Raw genomic sequence first — 21,675 nt, forward strand, 5'->3', positions numbered from 1 at the left:
CCAGTTGTGAATCACCATTCTGCTACTTACTTATTGTAAGATATTGGGTAAATTAAACTTTCTTTCAAGTGGAAGTTTTGCCATATAAAATGTAAGTAACAATATCTACATTAAGAGTGATGTGAAGACTGAATCAAACAACCGATGCAAAGACCCTGACAAATGCTGGATGCTCAGTAAATGTTCATTTCATTTCCTTTGTTATAGTTTTTTTTTTAAAGTTAATTCTAGGAAATGAGTATCTACTGGAAGATTATATTTCAGTATCATGTTTTCATTGCTTTTTTTGAGCTCTTTAAAGTTCATGATACTTTAATCATCATTACTGAAAATCAGACCTTATTAAAGGTGTTATAACTATTATTAAATATTAGTACATAATGTTTTAAAAAGCTTTTGTTAGTTGACTCTTACTGTATTTATTATGTATGATTTATTTCTTTGGTAATGTTTAAAAAAAATCACAAAACTCATACTCAGGCAAAGTTGATATATATAGAGTAATTTAGAAATCCCAGGAAAACTACTCTGAAAGTTACAGCAGTGAGGCTAATCTGTGAACCTTTCCAAAAAGCATTTAACAGTGCTGTCAAGAAAACATTAGAACACATGAACAGGAAAATTTCTAGCCACTGTGCATATTTGTTCTTCACTTCTTTGGTGGGATCAGGGTTTGACCTCAAGCTTGCTAGGCAGGCATGCTACCTCTTGAGCCATTCTACCAGCCCAAGTCCTTGTTTTACTGTAGATTTGGAAAAAATCAAGGTGCTAAAATAGTTTCTTGGCTAACGTATATAGGCTTTTGCTTTTTGAGGTATATTATGGTTCTTTGCTTGTTGTTCTTTACCATATTTTCACTTCTCTTCTTACCCTTTATTCGTTACGACTATAGAATCTGGGCAAAAGATGTTAGAGGTGACAGCTGATGCATTGTGTTGCTTTTCATTAGTAACTTTGAAAAACAGAATTCAAGATAAAAAAGTATGAAAACTATACCCCCAAATCATGACTTACCTTTCCTTTTTGTTCTGTCTTATTGTGAATCAGTATCATTAAATATTTTTAACAACTGAAACATTTTTTCTAACTAATAAATCAAGTAAGTTTGTGCTTTAAGATTTGAATGGGTTAGGGGTGGAAAGAGGAGGTTATGTGAATAGATTAATTGTACTTTATTTTAGCACAGGCCTAACTTAGATTTATCCCAGTTATCTGTGAGAGCCATGCTTAGGAGTAGATGGGCTTTAATTTATAATGTACGTTTTGAAATTATTACAGGAGCCTTATCAGGAATGAGTAGTTCTGCCAGAGCTTAATAATAAGAGAAATGAGAGCTGTGTGCTGGTGGCTCACACCTGTAATCCTAGCTACTCAGGAAGCAGAGATCAGGAGGATCATGGGCAAATAGTTCATGAGACCCTATCTCAAAAAACTCATCACTAAAAAGGACTGGTGGAGTAGCTCAAGGTGTAAGTCCTAAGTTCAAACCCCAGTACCACCAATAATAATAATAGCAATAAGAGTAATAAGAGAAACGAGAATTTATCTAGAGAGAAAGATGAAGATTTTCTGTGTCTATGCTGTTGCTGTACTTCAAAATCATTTTTATTAGTTTACATCAGATGGTATAAAATAACGGGTTTCACTGCGACATTTTCGTGCACAATATAACATACTTTGATCACATTCACTCCTTCCCATTATTGTCTCTTGTTCTCCTTTCCCTCCTTCCCCTGATCCATTTCAGAGGAAAGAGCCCAAATAGTCCACCTTCTGTTTTCATGTTTGTTTTTTAATCAGAATCCGCATATGAGAAAAAACGTGATATTTGTCTTTCTGAGTCTGGCTTATTTCACTGAAATGTGATATATACATTTTGAATGTGATATATCACATTTATGGCTACCTAGACTGACTGTATAATGTTGTTGTTGTGAATACTGCAATAAACAATATCTCTATTTTATGCTAACTTACATTTCTTGTTTTTGGAGGTACTGGGATTTGAACTCAGGGCCTCATGCTTGCTAGGAAGATGCTCTACTGCTTTAACTTACATTTCTTTGTGTGTATATACTCAGGAATGGTATATACCATATACCAAAACTACATATGGTAGTTTTGTTTTTATTTTTCAGGTACCTCCATACTGTTTTCCATAGTGTCTAGATTAATTTACATTCCCACTAACAATGTTTTGGGTTCCTTTTTCTCCTTCCATCCTTACCAGCATTTGTTGTCTTTTGTTTTCTTGATGATAGCTGGTGAGATGGAATCTGAGTGCAGTTTTGATTTGCATCACATTAACAAGATGAATGGAAAAATACTGATCATCTCATTGAATACAGAAAAGACATTTTACAAAATCTCACATTGTTTCATGAAAAAAGTCAGTAAGTTACCTTAAACAATAAAAGCCATATCTGAAAAATTCCCAGTGAATACCATACTAAGTTGTGAAAAATTGAAACCTTTTATTTCAAGATCAGGTACAGACAAGGATGCCTGCCTTTTCCACTTGTTTTCTCATTTAAAATATGATATAGTTTATAGAGGTTTTGTGTGATTTATGTAGGTATCCACTTGCCAGAAACAGACTCTCAGGGAGTTTATGTCCTATTCTTTGAAATTTTCCATCTTTCTACTTTAAAGATTCATTTTCTGTTTGAGTGTGGTGGGGGTACTCCTATAATACCAGGTGCTTGGAAGGTGGAAATGATGAAGATTACTGTTCCAACCACCCCGTGGAAAAGGTTAGTGAGACTCCACTTCAACAAATAAGCTGGGCATGGTGGCACACGCCTGTCATTTTAGCTACATGAGGGGCATAAATAGGATGATGGTGGTCCAGGCTGGCCCAGGCAAAAACATGAGATCCTATTAAAAAAAAAAAACAGAAAGAATTGAGGGTGTTGCACAAGTGGTAGAGAAGTTGCCTAACAGGTGTGAGGCCCTGAATTCAAACCATAGTACCATTCCCCATTGCGGGGGAACGGACGGGACGGACTCACTTTCTTCTGCCTGTCTGAATAATACAGTTTTTCAAATAATTCTCTATTATTGAAAAGACCTAAAGAGAAAACAAACTTGGTATCTTTGGCTGAAAAATATGGCATCTGAGGTTATATTGGGAATGGGTTCTGGGATCCAGTGATTTGGGGCTGTGTCAGAAATAGTTAGCCACCCAATCATCCACTCTGTGTATCATCAGCTCTCTACCCCTTAGCTATTTTCAGAGAAAGTTCTGTTGTTTCAGTGTATGAATTATCCCCTAAATCTCCCTCTTTTGTCCAGATTTATTGATGTAGATCAGGCTCTTATTAAATACATCTGTTGATATTGCTGCTCTGTTCAACATCTTTTAAGATACCTTCATGGTAAAGTTCTTTCTTAACTTGGCACATGGTAAAATACTTATTTAGTAAAGTACATTCACCTCTAGGTTGACTGGAGAGACTGTTACCCTTGAAGTGGAGAGGGCACAATTGAGTTGAAATTTACCAGCCTACTTAGCCTCTTGTTTTTGTTTGCCTTTATTTTTGTTTTGTATTGGACAAGGTGGGAGTAGAACCATGTGATGCTTAAATTGAGCTTTATCCTTAACTGGTTGGTGTTAATTAAGGACAAGTTTTTAGGCGACGGGAACTTACTGGTGGGAATGGGAGAAGCAACCAAGTGTTGTGGACAGGCATATATTTCCACTGAGTTACTGGAAGCAGGAAGTGAAGGGCTATGGGTCGGTGAGTCAGCTGTTTTCAGAAATCTGTCTCGTGATTACGTGTGCATGATGTCTGTTTATCCACTGCAAAGTAAGTTCTCTGGGAGTCACTTTACACAGCAGGCGTAATGCTTATTAAACCAACCCCTTGATGATCTAAATATAACTTGTGGGGTTTTCCTTTTGTTTTGTTTTCACTCTACACTTAGTATCAGAAGATAGGGAAATCAAAATGGATACCTATTATTGAGTACTTTCTCTTAAATACTACTTTGACTTAGTCATCCAGTACTGTTTTATTACTTTTAGTGTAAAGCTTAAAGCTTTTGTGTTTAAGTACAAAGTGTGAAAATAGCCTTATTGTTATCCAAAAATAGTAAGTACTTTTTAATACTGGAAGTATGGTACTGGCAGAGAGACTCAGGTTGTAAGAGTGCCTGCCTTGCAAGCTTGAGTCCCTGAGTTTCAAGCCTCAGTGCTGTCAAAAAAAAAAAAAAAAAAAAAAAAAGAAAAAGAAAAAGAAATATCAGTGTTACATATTTGTTGGATTTTATGTTAATGTTATATCATGGTAGGACTATTTTTACTGTGTTTTGATTTACTTCTCTAGTAGTGAATGTTGGTGCCACCATGTATTGTAATTGAGTCTTTTAGCTATGACTTCTTATGATGCTGTATACCTATTTATATGCTTGTCCTTAGAGAAGAGAGCCCTTAGGATCTTGAACATTCAAAATAATCACATTCCACTCATTTGCCTGGGAAGCAATGAGTCATCATGACTTACTCTTTTTGACATTTGAGTGTTCTTGCTCATTGCAGTTCAGCATATGCACCATGTAAACATGAGTCTCAGATTACTTTGAAAGTGAAGGGATAACTGGATTCATAAAGAAGACATAAATGCCTGTATTCTGTTTAAAGCAGTGCAGTGCTTAAATAAGTGGGAATATTGGATCAGTCTAATAGTTTATTGAATTATGTTTGTTACAGTTCTTGATGCTGTGTGTGTGTATGTGTTTATAAAGTAGGGAATATAATTTTATAGTAGATTAAAAACTTGTGCATTAAACTTGTACGGTATTGTTTTCTGTTTTAGAAAATTGTTAATCAAATTTGAGAGCATTTGTTTTTTCATATTATACTTAGAATGTTTAATTGTTATTTCTTAATTTAACGCAGTCATTAGGAATATTGTGTTAATTTAGAATGGAATTTTAATTTGCATATCTTCTGATTCATTTCATGTAAATGGGATCTGATTTGGCTACCATATGAAAGGAATTCCAACAATTGTCCAGGTTAGGTGTGGTTTTATACCTGCTTCTTTCCTAATAATTAAATAGCAAATTGTCCTTTCGGACTGGACCTAAAATCTAAGGCTTATCATAGTGCTTGTGCCTGTTCCAAAGATCAGCTAAGAAAATGTCTTCATGTGGATTCAGCTGTCTCACAAGAGATAAACTCAGATTTGGAGAAAGAGGAAGTAATTCCTTAGCTCCTGTGAGGTTGGAAGTTGTAGTAACAGATATCTTAACTGAACACTCTTATGAAGACATGCAAAACTGTTTTTCTCTGTGATGGGAGAATTAGTTCCTCACTTCTTTTAATCACTTGTGTTTTTTTTTTTTTAATGATGTCTGAGTACATACATTTTGGTTTTTAAAACATTTCTTGCTGGAAGCATTCTTCTAGTGATAATGTGCCAATCCAGACACAAAGCCCTGAGTTTAAACCCCAGTACCAAAACCTAAATAAAATAAATAACACTTCTTGCCTTCTGAAATGGGAAAACATGTATTCTGTGTGGTTTCTTTTTTACTTTCCCTCCTAGAAATAAAAGGTCAGAATTTGAGGGGTTTTTTTTCCCCTTCACTGAAATACATAAAAATTATTTTATGTGCAGACTGTGAAGTGTTAATTATAAAATCTTTATTGGGTGGTTTTATTTAGCCATCTGTCATCTATGAGTTTCATGTGGCATATAATGCCATAATCCAAGTGAGTATGTGTAAGTGTATGTTTACAAAGTAAGTATTAATGCTATAATTAGTGACATTGAATAGATGCTGCAGATACAGACTTACTTGATAGTAAACTTTTTGATAGAATAATGTGGTTGTATTACATACTTAAAATTTTGTTTTTATTACAAAACATATATAATAAGGGCTGGGGTCATGTCTCAAGTAGTAGACCACCTGTCTAGGGAGTTCAAGGCCCTGAGTTCAAACACCAGTACACCTGCCCCCCCAAAAAAATTAAAAAAAGAAAACATTGTACGACATAAAATTTACCATCTTAACCTTTTTTTCCTCCCCTTTTATTCTTTTTGTGTTGTGGATTAAACCCTGGCCCTTACACATGGCAAACACACACTCTTCCACTGAGCTACACCCTGAACCCCTTAACCATTTGTTAGAGTATTGTTGAATGATACGAAATACATTTGCATTATTGTGCAGCCATCACCACCTTCTGTCTCTCTGACTCTTTTCATTTTGCAAAACTAGAACTCTGTCCATTGGTCATTTGGAAAATGACTGAATTAGGCATTTTTTCCTTACGAATAATTTTTAATTATACAGTATAAAAATAATCACATTCTCATTTTAAAAGTCTTTACATATTGGAGTGATTCAACACTTATGGTGGCAGGCACATATTTCCAAAAGTCTTCATTTCACGTTAAAGGCTGAATTTTATCACTAGTAACTGCTTTCAGTTTTCTTTGAGGTGAGATGCTATTTGTTCATTTCTAAGCATATATCTACCACATACCCAAGTTTACAAAGTGTCTTAGTTAGCCATTATTTCAAGTAAAATATTGCTGCATGAGAAAGAAGCTAATTTAGCTATTAACTCAGAAATTAGTATGAATGCTTGTTCTTGGTACCTCAGTATACAGCACAATTCTTTCATATCTTCTTATTTGTTCACATACTATATTAGTTTTTGTCATTGTGACAAAATACCTCACAAAAACAATTTAAGAAGGGAATTATTCTGGGTATCAGTGCCTCACACCTGTAATCCTAGCTTCTCAGGAGGCAGAGATCAGAATGATCAAGGTTTGCATAGCCACCTTAGGCAAATAGTTAATGAGACCCTATCTCGAAAAAACCCATCACAGAAAAGGATTGGTGGAGTGGCTCAAGTTGTAGGCTTTGAGTTCAAGCCCCAGTTACCCACCCCTCCCCCCAGAAAAAGGAAAGGAATTATTATTTTGTTTTGACTCATAGTTTCAGAGGTTTTAGCCCATAGTCCGTGGCTGTGTTGATTCTGGGTCTGCGGTGAAACAAAACATCATGGTGGGGGGAGCATGAGATGGAGACTCTTTACCTCATAGTGGACAGGAACCAGAAAAAGAGAAGGACTATGCTGTCTGGCTTTCTCCTTTTTCCTCTTTCTATAGGATGGTGTCAGGATCAAATTTTAGAGGTGGAGAACATATTTGCCTGGAGTTCCAGCATGGGAGTAGGAGAAAGGAGTGAGGGAAGAAGGAGGTGCTTGTGATTGTTATAGGGCAGGGTATTATGGAATTCTTTGAAGGAACTTCCTTGTATTTTGACTGGTGGTTATGTGCGTCTATATAATGTTATAAAATTGCATAGAACTAAATACAAATATATGTACATTTGTAACTGGAAAAATTAAAGTCAGTGGGTTGTAGAAATGTTTTATCTTTATTTTACTTTATTTTTTGCTGTGATACTGTACTATAGTTATACAAAGATATTGCCATTAGGGATCTCTGTGTATTCTATTTAAAATTGTATTTAAGAAGAACCAAAGATAAAACCCAGAAACTTTTACTATTAAGTGACATTGTTAAATACTGCCTTTTTTTGCTTTTCTTTGTCGCTTTAATATGTGACTGCATAGTGAAGGTGTGGAGGTGAAGAATACAGTGACTATTGTTGCCTTGATGTTTATTAAGGTACTTGTAGTTTTACCTCCCTTGCATTCCTGTCATTTGTGCAAATGTCAACATATGCAAATTACATTTTAATATTAAAAAGTATTCTACCTCTCCGACCTTATACTAGAGTCACTTAGAAGCCAGGGCTCAGTGATCCACACTTTGAGAATACGTGGCTTAAAGCTTCAGTCTTCATTTGTTGAGGAAGACAAGTCACATGCTTAAGACTATATAGCAGGTTCAATGATAGTTCTCTTTGTAGTGGTGTAATGACATTAGAAGAATAAAGTTTTGCAATTAAGAGCTTTCTATACCTATGCTATACAGTATGGTAGCCACTGGCTATATGGGACTAAATTTAAATTCTAAGTAATTAAAGTTTATATAAATAAAACTTAAATTGAGTCAGTGGTTAGTAAATACAATCAGAGAGTTTTACTTTTACAAGATGAGAAAATTCTGGATGATCTGTTGCATACTGCATATAGTTAACAGTACAGAACCATACACTAAAATAGTTAAGATTGTAAATGTTACTGTTTCCTGCCATACACAAAAAAACTTAATTGAATAAATTTCAATGAAGAAGGAAATTTGGGATATAGCTCAAAGGTAGAGTGCTTACCTAGCATGAGTAAGGCCCTGAGTTTGATCCCAATCACCACACCAACAAAAATTGGTTTCAGTAAAAGTGTAAATTCATTTTGTCAGTTGCATTAGCCACTTTCAAATATTCAGTAGTGCTGGATGTTGGTGGCTCACGCCTGTAATCCTAGCTATAGGAGGCAGAGGGGAGGAGGATTGCACATCGTTCAAAGTCAGTATGGGCAAATAGTTTACAAGATCCTATCTTGAAAATACCTAACACAAAAAGGTCTGGTGGAGTGGCTCAAAGTGTAGGTCCTGAGTTCAACCCTCAAACTGCAAAAACAAAAAAGTATTCAGTTGCTATAGACAGTGTACATAGAGTTCATTTATAATCATTACACAGAGCTCTATTTGCATTGATAGTATGGAGCTTAGGAAAAGCATTCAAGAGGCTCAGAGTGTCCAGAAGCACTGTGAATGGCAACATGTTCAGTGTGTTGCTCTTGCCTTTGTTTCACTGTCCAGATTTAAGTGTCAACATTTGTTCATTCTTAATATGAATTGACATACCTACTTATATATGCATATATATTTATATCTACAATAAATATAAATGTATGCATGCGTACTTCTAAGGAAATATTTTAATGCAAATTAAATTTTTACCAGATGGGGTGTTATTCCTCTAATCCCAGCACTTGGGAGGCAGAGGCAGGAGGATTATAAGTTTGAGTCCAGCTTTGGCTATATAACCAACCAGACCCTGTCTCAAAAAAACCCAAAATATAACAAACAAATAAATACCAATTGGATGTTGAGAAGAAAGTGTACATACATGATAAGATCAAAGAAAATATCGCTCGATAAGCACACCTGTTATCCCAGCAACTCAGGAGCCAGAGGCATAATTATCACCAGGCTAGCCCAGCAAAGTTAGTGAGAACTTGTCTCAAAGACTTAAAGTATGCTCAAGTGGTAGAGAGCTTACCTGGATTCAGTCCCCAGCTTAACCCCGCCCCTTCACCCCCCCCACAAAAATCATCACTAAGAAATGACTTTCTGAACATTTGATGGTTTTATTTAATGAATATTAAAGTTGGTGTTATACTTGAAAAATATATTCAAATGCTGTAATAGAGTTTGAAGAAATATATGTATGTAAATATATATTAAATATTTATAAATTTATATATGAATATTAAATATTTATATATATATATTTAATCTAAATCCAGAAATAATTAATTTTAAAAATTCACATATAACTTTTTTGGTGGTACTGGGGTTTTGAGGGTTTTTTGGCGATATTGGGGGTTTAACTCAGGGCCTTCACACTTGAGCCGTTCCGCCAGCCCTGGTATTTTCGAGATAGGGTCTTCCCGAACTATTTGCCTGGGCTGGCTTTGAACTGAGATCCTCCTGATCTCTGTCTCCTGAGTAGCTAGGATTATAGGTGTGAGCCACCCGTGCCCTGCTGGTACTGGGCTCTACCACTTGAGCCACTCTGCCAGCCCTAATATACAACTTTTTAAAATAGACAAGCCTTTCAGTGTTTGAGTGTGCTAATACTGGAAATAGCCTTTGGTGAGAAAGAAGCTGAACAATTTTGATTTATGTTTGGTTCAATTATATCAGAATTCAATCTGATAAAAACTCATGCAAGGAGAAAATCCTGTTACTAATAGCAACAGTATTGCTTTGGTTTAAGTAATAGATTGATGCAGTTGAAGAATTAGGAGTTGAAATGCAACTTTGAAATTGAGTGATTGAGATTATTGAGCTCAAACACTTTCCTAATTGAAGACTACTTTTAAGCCATCCACGTACTTTGTGAGTTTACTGTACACAAGGTTGTATCCTTTGTTTAATGAGCTGTTCTTGTTTATAGTAATAAACATGAAATACTAACTGCTATGTTAATCACTTTATTGCCAGATTTAATAGAATTAGAGTAATAAAAGAAATCACTCGATGTTGATCCTTCTTAAGAGATGTAGAAATGGCTATGTAATAGATTACCATGTTGAAAGATTGTAAAAAGCCTCTGTGAATAATAGGAAACTGTTTTTTGTTTTCATTATTTGAATGTTGTGATGAATCTTTTCAAAAACATGTTCTTAAAAATTGGTGATCCCATCTGAACTTTCATTAAATGGTCAACAGGCACCAAAAGCTACTAGCTTTTAACATGGATTCAAAATGAATACTTTGTTTTTATTTTCAGAAAACCTAATGGTAAGTTAGCCTATGTATTATATTATCATTTAATCTTGGCTCTTACTGACTGTTGATTTTTCTGGAATCATGTGAAAGTATTAAGGTGTAAACCTTGGCAAGAGAACAGCATTACTAGAACTAACTGTGCAAGCTGCTACTTGTGGCTATGAGATGTCTTTCTCAAGCGCTGCCTTTGTTTATAGGTACTTTGCTTATAGCACACTTCAACAAACAGTAATTAGTCCTCACAATTATGTTTGATTTTGTTTGTGACTTGAGATGACCATTTCACAAATTGATATGTTCCTGGTGCATGAGCTGTTTCTTAGTTTTTTGGGTGCATCATTTAAGATTAAAATATTGTTCCAGGGGCAACAGAAAAACCACAAAATGTAGAAAGTAGCAAGGAATGGTTTATTTGCAAAGCAAAAGTATATCTCAAGATGTGAGGCAGACAGTTTATACCAGGATCAATTGCCACAACATTGTGGGGGCTTGAGGTTTTAATTTATCCAATCGTGGGCAGGGGTTACTAGGTGGTGTGAAATTTGGACCCTCTTCTGTGGTCCCCCTGAAATGATTTGGTGGCTGCTCCCATGTGGGAAGTCATATGCCTTCGTCTTTGAGAAAGTGAAGGCAGGTGCACTACATTTGATCCTCTTTGCCCTTGCTGCTCTAGCCTGCTAGTAGAAGGTCATGTGGTCATTACGCACCTCAAGATGCATGTGCAGCCTTGATAATGGAAAGTGCCCCTGATAAGAAGGATATAGGTCCAGGGTGTTGGGCCCTGTGGACTTTTATGATTCTGGCTTCATAAATAAGGGAATGAAGTCTGTGATTGGGGGCATTTCCTCATTTCTGATCATGTCTACGTAGCTGCCTAGGTAGACAGTGAATTAATAGCTCCCTGCACTTACAGTTTTAAATAATTGTGCCTAGAGTTTGGGTTGCTGATGTTTCTTCATCAAGAGGATTACAGTAGTTTCTAAAAAATGCTATACTAGCCTATGTTTGTTGCTGGATATTGCGATAAAGTTAAAAAGTAAAACTATAAACTATCAATAATCACTTCTGTGAACTTTAAAAAAAACCCCATATCTTAAATTTGTGTTGCCATGCCATATTCTTTAAAAATAGATATTGTTCTTGCTGTTCTTTGACAGACCCCATATCCCTCTGGACAGAATGCAGGTCCAACCCCATTGGTATACCCTCAAGCCCCTCAGACAATGAATTCACAACCTCAGACCCGTTCTCCGGTAAGTAAGCAGAAGCTTGTTCTAAATAATATTCTCCACCTCAGTTTTGTATGTAGTAACTTAAGTTCTTTGGCAGATATTTTTATTACACTTAAGAATTTTGCTTCAAAGATGACATTATTATTATTGTTATTGTTATTACAAGTTAGCATTGCATTTTCAGAACTTAGATTTTTTTATTAAGTCAGTTGTATTTACGTTTACTTATTTCTCCTCTTATTGTGTTAGTAATACTGTTAAAAATCCAGAAGTGTAAAGTACAAGGGATTTTTAAAAGCAAGTTGAGTTTTGCTAATGAGGACTTCAAATTCCAGTGGTTTGGAAAGGAATACTTGTGAATCAGTATCACTAGATAAGTTGTAACCATTTGACAGTGTAATTATATGCATGGCATATACCAAGGCTATATTAATTTCTTCAGGTAATAAATTGTCATACAGTTTAAATGCTGTCATCCTCTTTGTTCATCCTTCATGTGGATTGCAACAAGTACTGCAGTAAATACTGAGAATTTACTCAAGGTCATCCTTCTGTTTCACAAGAGTGTGCACAATGGCTTCAGCTGTCCTTCCCTTAGACCTACCGTTACTGCCCTGCATGACTAGCTTTTGCTAGGAGGTGCTTCTGTATCATCTCTCATTGTATCTCACATGCCTATTTGTACTTCAGCTCTGAATACAGGGATCTTATTTTTGTTCCCTAACCCTGTTTGTTTTATTTTTATTTTTATTTTTTTTTGCCTAGAGTATAGGACTTCTTCACTGCATTAGCTATTGTTCATTTGGTTTTATGCATGAATTTTGAAGTGTTGAAATGTACCAAAGATTTACTCAAAGAACTGGGAGAGCCTAGATTGTACCTATATGTAATACCTTTCTTATCATCTTCCTTTTCCTTGTTACCCTCTTTTCTAATACCTGTTTTCAGATCCTTGTTCTCCCCAGTGGGTGGAGGAACCATTCTAAAGACATGGGGTTTTATTCCTAGTTGCCCATTTGCTTGTCTCTTTTTATGCTGAAATGTTCAACAAAATGTCTGGATGCAAGTTTTTTTCTGAGAGTGGTTTTGGTATGTGGACACTTGACCACTTGGAGTGGGCCTGAAATCTTACCCAGTTAATTTAGATAGGCCCTGATTCTAATCATTAAGTGTGGAACATTATGGTAAGCTCTTATTGCAAAGAATTCTAAAGCCCTCTTATCCCTTGCCCCTTTCTAATTATTGGGGAAGAATTAAATTTACATCGTTAGAACTGGCGCAAAACCTGACTGAAGAGCTGCATCTCTAAACCAGTTTTTTTGACAGCCCAGCAGAACAGTGCCAATACATTGCACAGACAACTGGAAGAGGAGGAAGGTTTTGGAACAGACTCCTGTTTACAGGTCCTTGGCTGGAAGAGGCTGGATAAAATACTGCATTGTAAGCAATATAACAAACTGTACTTCTTGCAGGCAGTAGTGCCTCTGGCACTTATTATTTTTGACCACATCCACTTACTGGCTGATGAACAGAAATGCATTGATTGCTTCTTCTCTGAAAGTCTAACCTAGCATGGCAGTTTCTGTCCAGTACAGTGGGGGAAAGAATAAAAAATTGGATGGGTCTTCTCTATTGGGAATTAGACAGGAATAATTGGTGTGTAGATTTTTTTCTTTATTTTAAACATAAAGTGGGATATCCCTTCCAGATAAATTTGAACTTAAAAATAATGCAAGGCTTCTTTTCCCTCCTTTCCATTTTATGATTGAATATCAAGGGGGAATTGTCTGTAGTTGTCAGCCATTTTTTTCCTGTGGTCATAAACTCTAGATACTATCCTTTATACAATTTTTGCCATCTGCTCTGCTAGTGACCATTACCACCCCCATTACTAAAACCACACATAAAGCATTCCATTACAGACCCCAAAACAAGTGCAAGACTAGCAGACCCCAGACTACTCTTGCGTATTGTTTTGGGTTTACTATTCTTTATTTTATTTGTGTTGGTGCTGGGTGGGTAAAATTGGGATATGAAACTTGGCAGGATTGCATTTTCTGTTTACATCCCACAGTCTAGTCTCATCCATCCCACAGCTGTCCCAAATGTGAGGAGAGGTAAGGTGTACTAAGGAAGGGCCCACACCCATGGCTTTGTAGAGCAGCTAAAGCTTTACTCCATTCTATTTCTGCATTAATAGGCCATTGGCAATTGCACAGTTTAGGCTTTTCTGTTCTTCCCTGGACAGCTGCCTTTGCAATCCAAGTGGCTTCAAATGACTCCCTCCCTCCTTCAGGATATCTTTGTGCCTGTATTTTGATGTAATATTTAATGTCTTAGTTAAATTTATGATGTGGAAAATCATGTTAAATATTTTTTTAAATGCTAATAAGTTACCTATCTGTTCCATTTTCTCGTCCTGGAACACTTTTAGACATTTTGTTTTTAAATAGTCTGTTAAAAATAGTGAGACTATTGAAAGCTTTATTGGAAGAGGGGGGACAGTTTGGCTTTTGAACTAACCTATAACCATTGGTTATTTTTGTATTTTGTGGTGCTAAGTGCCAAAGTTACATCGGTGTTATGTTGGTCATGCTCAGTTACCAACTGTGTACAGAAGGGTGAGTAAGTGAGGGGTGGGTAGCAATAACATTGAATTCAAGTTCACATAAGGCTGCTTTCTTTATATCTATAATCCTCACCATCTTAAAGACCACTTTGAAAAAGAAGAAAAGGAAAAAAAATTCCATTTTCAATATGAGCCAGCAGCGACTACAGTTTGTTCTGTTGCTTACAGCTCCCCAACAGGATTAAGATCGATGTCATTCAAAATTACAAACTCAATAGCCAATGGTAACTAGTGCAAAATAGACTAGGGTACTTCCCCAAGATACTTTCCCACTAACTTAAGTTGTGTGTCGCCCACCCCCCCCAGCCCCGCCTTTTTTTTTTTTTTTAAACATATCTATGTAATTTTATAAGATAAGTTCTCTTGTTCATAGAAAGTTCTCTTTTGGCTGGAACATTCCAATTACATAAAGTTTCAACTTTGATATTAGAACTTTGGAAACGGACCTTTCTGTGGAACAGTGATAAGACAGGTACTGCTGTACTCAGGTTAATTCTTTAACCATTTTCTCCAGGAGTGTCATGAAGAAACATCTCACTTCCATGATCCTCATGGGTGATATTGCCTAACCTTGCAACTTGATGTCCGTGGAAGATAGGATCTGTTTTCTTCTCATAATTGCAAAACTGAAAATATAGGGCCTCAGTTTCTTTGAAGAGAAAATTTTCTGCAAGAACCGCAGCTGCTGTTTATCTTCATTCTGAAAAACTAAAAGTGGTTAGCCAAATATGATGGCTGACTTAACACACCCTAAGCATATATACAGGTCTTCTAGATACTTTTCATTACTTAAACAGTCAGTGACATTTTAGCTTATAAGGTGAATGAGTTCTTGAGAGAGATGTCTGAGTCTTTTTACATTGTGGCCATGTGCTCCACTGCAGTTTGTTGGAAATTTATCACGAGGTAATGGCTGTTGGAAAACTTTTTGAAATCTGCAAATTTCTGTTGCCCGTAACTTAAATGTTGAGCATAAAGAATTGTTTCTTATTTAATCTTCAGTCTGACTCATCTATTCGTAAGATTTACAGAGGAATGTTCTACATAGGAAGTAAAATAGCTGAAGATAGATCTGGGGCATGGCTCAAATGGAAGAGCCTGACAGGTGCAACTCCCTGAGTCCAAACCATAATACCACCATTCCCCCCCCCCAAAAAAAAAATAGCTGAAGATATATATTTTAATTAGCTCCTTAAATATTAAATAAAATCCCTAATACCGATATATATGGTTTTCGTTCCAAACTGCTTTCAAGTTAACATAATAGTTATATATTAGTTAGCTAGTAAGTATATGGCTATTTGTGCCCCGATACTCTCCTTGGTTCTTTTTAGTTAAACTCTATTAGAATCCACGTTTTGTTCTGATGAATTACTTGATCTTTGGAGGTCTGGTATTTAAAAATTTCTTAAATGAGGAACTTTTTTCTTCATTCTAAGTGAGAAGCATTGGAATATATTTCATCCACTTTGAAGTACTCTTTTGCTGAGGAGTTGTGTTTCCTTTGCTTTATTCTCAGTATCAGACAGCAGGCGGTGCATACTAGGTAAACAAGGGGTACAGTGCTTTGCTCTTGTCTCTGAGTAACAGCTGAGAAATTTGACCTCTTACGTTTTTCTTCTCAAGCCTATAATAACGCCATTTTGATGAATCGTCCTAAAGACTGATTTTCTTCACTAGCTGTTTGCTTTTATATGCCTGGATATTCATAAAATTTATACTTTCATTCTGAGAAATAAAGGAAGGTATTAAAGTTTCAAATTCAAATGTAAGAGAGCCTGTTTAACTGAAGAAAATTTGCAGACAGTCCTATTACAGTCTTTATTTCCTGCTAGACATTATAATTATCTCCTGGCTATTTCTTATAATGTTAAAGCATTTTTCATGTCCTCTATCTGTATCAGTTACATATTATCATACTCAGTTTTCATGTTTGTCTTAATATAACTACTTTCAAACTTTCTTTTGCCTTATTTTAGAGTTTTATTTGTTTATTCGGAATAGCCTCTCTCAGAGAGCACACTTGGTGCATAACAGCTTAGCTGTTTCTCTCTCAGCTGATAAATGACAAAGTATCTTGGTAGTGGTGTTAACCTGTTGAATTTTAGTACCTGTCTGTCACTGTCCTGCAGCAAAGCTTTGACTTTTTTTTCCTGTTTTTTTTTTTTTTTGGCATATTGTGTGACATTTTGTTTTTTGTTGTGGTGTTTCTGACTCTTTGTGCCTTTCCTTTTGTGTTTGTTTTCCCTCCCTTTCTCAGTTTGCAGCGGGGCCTCGACCAGCCCATCATCAGGTACTGTACTCTTGCCCCTTCTCTATCATCACCCCTAACTAATAGATGGGGCTTTAGTAGCTGCTGACTCTTAGAATGCTGCCATGCTCAGGGCCTGGGGGCATGACTCAAGGGAGGCCCTGGAGGCCCTGAGTTCAAACCCCAGTATGATCATCAAATGCCTGATATGATTATTTTCACTATATTTTGTTATTATCAAGCTTTTTTGCTTCTGTTTATAGCACAGTTTTAAAATACTGCATTTTTTTTCTTCCCCCAGAAAATTACTTTGAATTTAGACAACCCTTGAAAAATGTAGATGTATTTAAGCGATCACAGATTTTGTGGCTCTTTGTATTAAGTTTAACTGAATGGAGCAGGCAACATTCTAAGGGTTTTCCTGTTAATACTCTGATGTTACTTGATGTTTAGTGATGTGTATAAAACAACATTAGTAACTTCTAAAACTACTATTAATCTCAATTACTAATTTAGACCTTATAACAAATCGATTAACAATAATGTACATTTGTTTACTGTATAAAACTCTTTATTCTTATGATACATAGAAAATAGATACCTTGTTTAATTTTAATGTTTTAGCCTAGTTTTTGTAGGAATTAAAATTTCAAAAATATACACACCAATACTGTGTTATTTAGAAAGAATCTGTTGGAGATGACTCTGTGGGAGAATCAATATTTAAACCTTCTCTCCCCTCCCCTAAACTCCTTTTGGAGTGTTGCAAAACATTTCTTCCTGGTGCAGTAGGAAGAGCCTAGTTTAAGAGTTTGACAGATCTGGGTTCATATTTAGCAGCTCTGCTGTGTTTTCAGCTGTATTTGCCAGGTCTTTTTCTGAACCTTAGTTTCCTCATATGTAAAATAGGGCTACCACCTTCTATATTAGTGATAATATGTGTGAAGCATCTGGCACAAAGTGAAGCAGTCAATAAGTAGTAGCTGTTTTTACTATTACTGTATAACCACAGAGTACTGTTGGGGAAAATGAGAGAAATATTATCAGTATTTATCCATGGGACCATATTTAGAATTTTTATTACTGACTGATTGGACATTGCTTAATTGAAGACTTTCATTGTCTAGAGTGATTTAAAATTATTTTTGATTTATCATACATTAATAATGTGAGGTTTATTGATTTAATACAGGGTCTACTTCTTAAAACATTGTCTTTCTAATTTAGAGGATACATAGGCCACCAAAGTCTGAGATGTTACAAGTCCTTTGCAGGGGAACTAATGGATGGCTATATGAGATATATGCCTTTTCTTTAGATCTGATAAAGAAATAAAACTCAGGCGTACTTTTTACTTCAAGATACAGTATTGTAAAATGTAAGCATTTGGACTTTGGCATCAGTTATATCTAGGCTCAACTTCTCCTTATTAACTGAATATTCCTGAATAAGTTCTTTAATTTTCTTTAATGCCCTCAAGTTAAGTTTTCTCAACTGTAAGATGGAGTTAGTAATGCCATATCAAGACCGATAGGAAGAATAAATAAGATAATGCAAATAAGGCAATTAGGAGAGTTAATCCAGGCTGTATGATTATCACTACTACTACTAAGATGTAGTCACTTAAAGTGATTATGCTTTTTCAAAAAATTTAGTCAAGGCCTCTGTTGCAAGGCTTAAATTTTAATCCAGGGTCAAGCCAAGTAGTCTTAAGAGAGAAATTGGGGATTTTCTCCTCAAGAATCAGAGTGAAAGACACTGTTTAATTTGTGAATTTAGTGGAGAGAAGGAATTAAAGGAACAATTTTCTGAACTCCTTGATACAAGGCACTATTTAGTTTCCTTGTTCACATATTTGTGTTTTTTAAATGTTGGCTTCTCTGAATAGTTTTAGACAGCTCAGGGTAGACCATTAGTAAAAGAAGTAACTTTGCCTTTGGCCCCACCTCTTTTGGTGGATTGTCTGCAGATTACTGGAATGATGGGTGAATTTTAAAACCAGAGTCATATTTCTAAATAGTCTAGGCCCATCTCCTTATTAATAGTAGCCTGTGTTGACTGGAGGCATGGCTCAACTGGTAGAGCACCTGCCTAGCAAGCGTGTGGTCTTGAGTTCAAACCCCTGTGCTGCCCATCCCCCCAAATGTGTATTCTGGCTTTTGAAAACATTACTTTCTTAAAAAAAAAAAAAAAAAGTAGTCAGTCTCTTAAAGACTGTTAATCTGAAAAAAAAAAAAATTAAGTTCTGCGTGAAAATAGGAGACATTTAAAGGCCTAAGTATTACTGCTGTTTGCATTCAATAGCACTGGCCCTGACATTGGAATTGTGTTTAAGAATTTATAAATAGTAACCTCTGAGAAATTATTTTTTCCATACTTTTAAATTTGGATGTATGATATGCTTTGTTCGTGCTTAATTCCGACAATTTAGAAAAACTTTCAGAGATCTTTTTGAAGAAATGATTTCATAGTCATTTTTCATGTTTAATATGGCTTGAGAAAGTTTTGATTGGTTTTTAGCTTTAGGATTATCCTTATCTAAGTGCAACTAATTGTGATTCTTAAAAAGTAGAGCTATGTATTATATTGTTTTCAATATTTGTTCATTTATCAAGAAAAATGCCTTTTAACAATAATTTTTCAGTTGAGTTCCTGAAATGCAGCATAAATCCATAGCATTATTGCTAGATACAGAACATTCAGGTAGTGGGCGGCTTTTCTTTTCCATATACCACTTAAATTATTTTTATTATCCCAGAGAGAATTCGGAAAGGAAGCCTATGCCCTAATCTCAGGCAGCACAATAATTACTTGGAGAACTAGAGGAGACACAGGGTTAAAGTAGCAGCTGGATGTACCTGAACCAGTGTTGTGTACAACATGGAGAAAATTATTAGGAAGAATTTGCTATCTTGCATCCATAGGAAGAGAGGGGTGAATCTGGTTTATTTCCTGATGGAGCAAGTATAGGATGACGTTTTGTGGGGGATAAGTAGTATGTAAAGCTGCCCTGTAAATTGCACTTTGTTTAGCAGCCTTTGGTCTCTAAATGTCAGTCAGTTCCCCCAGTGACAATTAGAAAACAAAACAAAAGAAAAAACACCTCCATCTATTTGGGGATACCCTCTACAAAGATGCTACCATTTCCCATTTGAGAATCACTGACTGTATCTGTATTTCAGAGTGTATTTCCACATTTAAAGTCAGGTAGAGTCCTAAACCCTGAGAGATTCACCTAGAAGCAGATGCTCACAATACAAAATAGGACATAGTGGTTTGCATAATAAAAACAATACAGTGGAAAACACAACACTTAGAATCTACTTTTGAAGGGAAAGCATCTCTGTCTAGGTCCCAGGATGTAAGGGTTTGTTGTGCTTAAGACTTTAAGTTGAATTGAAGCCACAAATGGCTTTCAGCTATGGCTGTGTGCTTTGGTCAGATATAATTAAGAATTATAGCTAGCCTTGAGATTAGTGAATAGAGTCCTCAATTTTCAATAATCAGTGGCTGCCTTTCTGATCACTTACTTCCTTTCACGTTTTGTATATTTTTGAAAAAGGAATTTGATATTGGGTGATGTTTTCTGTGATTGTTGTTTCTGTAACTTTATGGATGCTAAGTAGCAATTGGTTCTATAAAAAAAAAAAAAAAGCAAAGAAAAAGTACTGTTATTTAGGTAGCCTGTATGGAAGTCATTGCTTATCACAAGAATGCATCCAGTATATTAATCTAGAACTCATACATATATTTTCTATGTAAAAGAAGTTATCTGAATTATAGTGAAACAGATCACAAGATTATAAAATGTCAACAATTTCTTTGTTCTGAATAGAGCCATAAAGCTACTACAGAGTGTTTATTGGATCTATTTTTTTTTTTTTTTTTTTGCAGTATTGAGGTTTGAACTCAAGGCCTCAACACTTTCTGGACAAGGTGCTCTGTCACCTGAGCCATGCGCCTGGCCTGTGGGTTTTTTTTTTTTTTTTTTTCTCCTCTGTAGCTTTAGTTATTTTTTGGATTGGGTTTCCTGTTATTGCCTGGGGCTGGTCTTGGCCTGCCTATACCTCCCTTGGAGCTGATATTATAGGAGTATACCACCACATCAGATTGGACTTGTTGATTGAGATAGAAGTCTTGCTAACTTTTTGCCTGGGCTTGCCTCTGGTTATGATCCTTCTGAGAAGCTGAGTTGAGTCCTTCAAGTCAGGACTACTAGGCTCCATTTAGGATTATGTCCACCACATCATCCTAGTACCATTAGTTTTAGCTTTTACAGGGATTCTTCAGATTAGTAAGTATTCTCTACTCAAAATTTTTTACATTTTGCTTTTAGAATTACAGTTTTCTTCAAAAATAAAACAACAAATGTCTCTTTATATGCAGAACACTCTTGGCTTTAGAAATATGTCACTATTTTTACATTGATGTTTGAAAATCCCAAGGTAATTAAAATCTGAGAAAGCAGAAAGTACATTCAGAATTAAGACAAGTCAGTCATTTAGATGCTTGCTTATGTTACTTATTTCATGTGTTTGGTCATTGAAATTTGTGCAGTTGTGGTTTAAAGTTATTTATAATCCTATCCTGGTTTTACTTACTGTGTTTCACAATAGAGATCAAATATTGGTAAGGTACTGTGACTAAGTATCCTTTTTATCATGAGAAAACCCAGGCAAATTAGTATTTTAAAAAGTGCTCACAGGTATGTTTTCACTTATATGCAGACTTTAGATCAAGGGCAAACACAACAAGGGGATTGGACTTTGATCACATGATGAGGCGAGAGCACACAAGGGAGGTATGAGGATAGGCAAGAACCCCCCCCCCCAAAAAAAAAAACCTAACAAGATAGCATTTGATGTCCTCAATGCAAAGGAACTAATGCAGAAACTTTAAAGCGACAGAGGCCAATAGGAGAAGGGGACCAGGAACTTGAGAAAAGGTTAGTTCGAGAAGAATTAATTTAGAATGTAACACACATGTACAGGAAAGCAATGCGAGTAAACTCTCTGTATAGCTATCCTTATCTCAAGTAGCAAGAACCCTTGGTCTTTCCTATTATTGCTTATACTCTCTCTTCAACAAAATTAGAGATAAAGGCAAAATAGT

General features: G+C 35.7%; 1 protein-coding gene across 40 annotated transcripts in view; it reads left to right on the top strand.

The window, feature by feature from the left end:
- The window catches only part of Eif4g3 (eukaryotic translation initiation factor 4 gamma 3), a 269,231-nt gene that overhangs the window by 101,510 nt on the left and 146,046 nt on the right, over positions 1-21,675 (top strand). For 24 of the 40 annotated variants that reach the window (XM_074081102.1, XM_074081107.1, XM_074081081.1 and 21 more), the window contains 3 exons: positions 11,609-11,704; positions 13,010-13,123; positions 16,573-16,605. The exons of 3 other annotated variants lie outside the window; for them this stretch is intronic. In XM_074081102.1, coding sequence (XP_073937203.1) covers positions 11,675-11,704; positions 13,010-13,123; positions 16,573-16,605 — 177 coding nt within the window. In that variant the 5' untranslated portion in view covers positions 11,609-11,674. Of the gene's footprint in view, positions 1-2,567; positions 3,810-11,608; positions 11,705-12,997; positions 13,124-16,572; positions 16,606-21,675 lie in introns of those variants that run through there. 13 more of the 40 variants (XM_074081090.1, XM_074081092.1, XM_074081109.1 and 10 more) reach the window with 5 other exon arrangements.

This window comes from Castor canadensis, chromosome 7 (assembly GCF_047511655.1).
Source record: "Castor canadensis chromosome 7, mCasCan1.hap1v2, whole genome shotgun sequence".
In the NCBI taxonomy this organism is placed as follows: domain Eukaryota; kingdom Metazoa; phylum Chordata; class Mammalia; order Rodentia; family Castoridae; genus Castor; species Castor canadensis.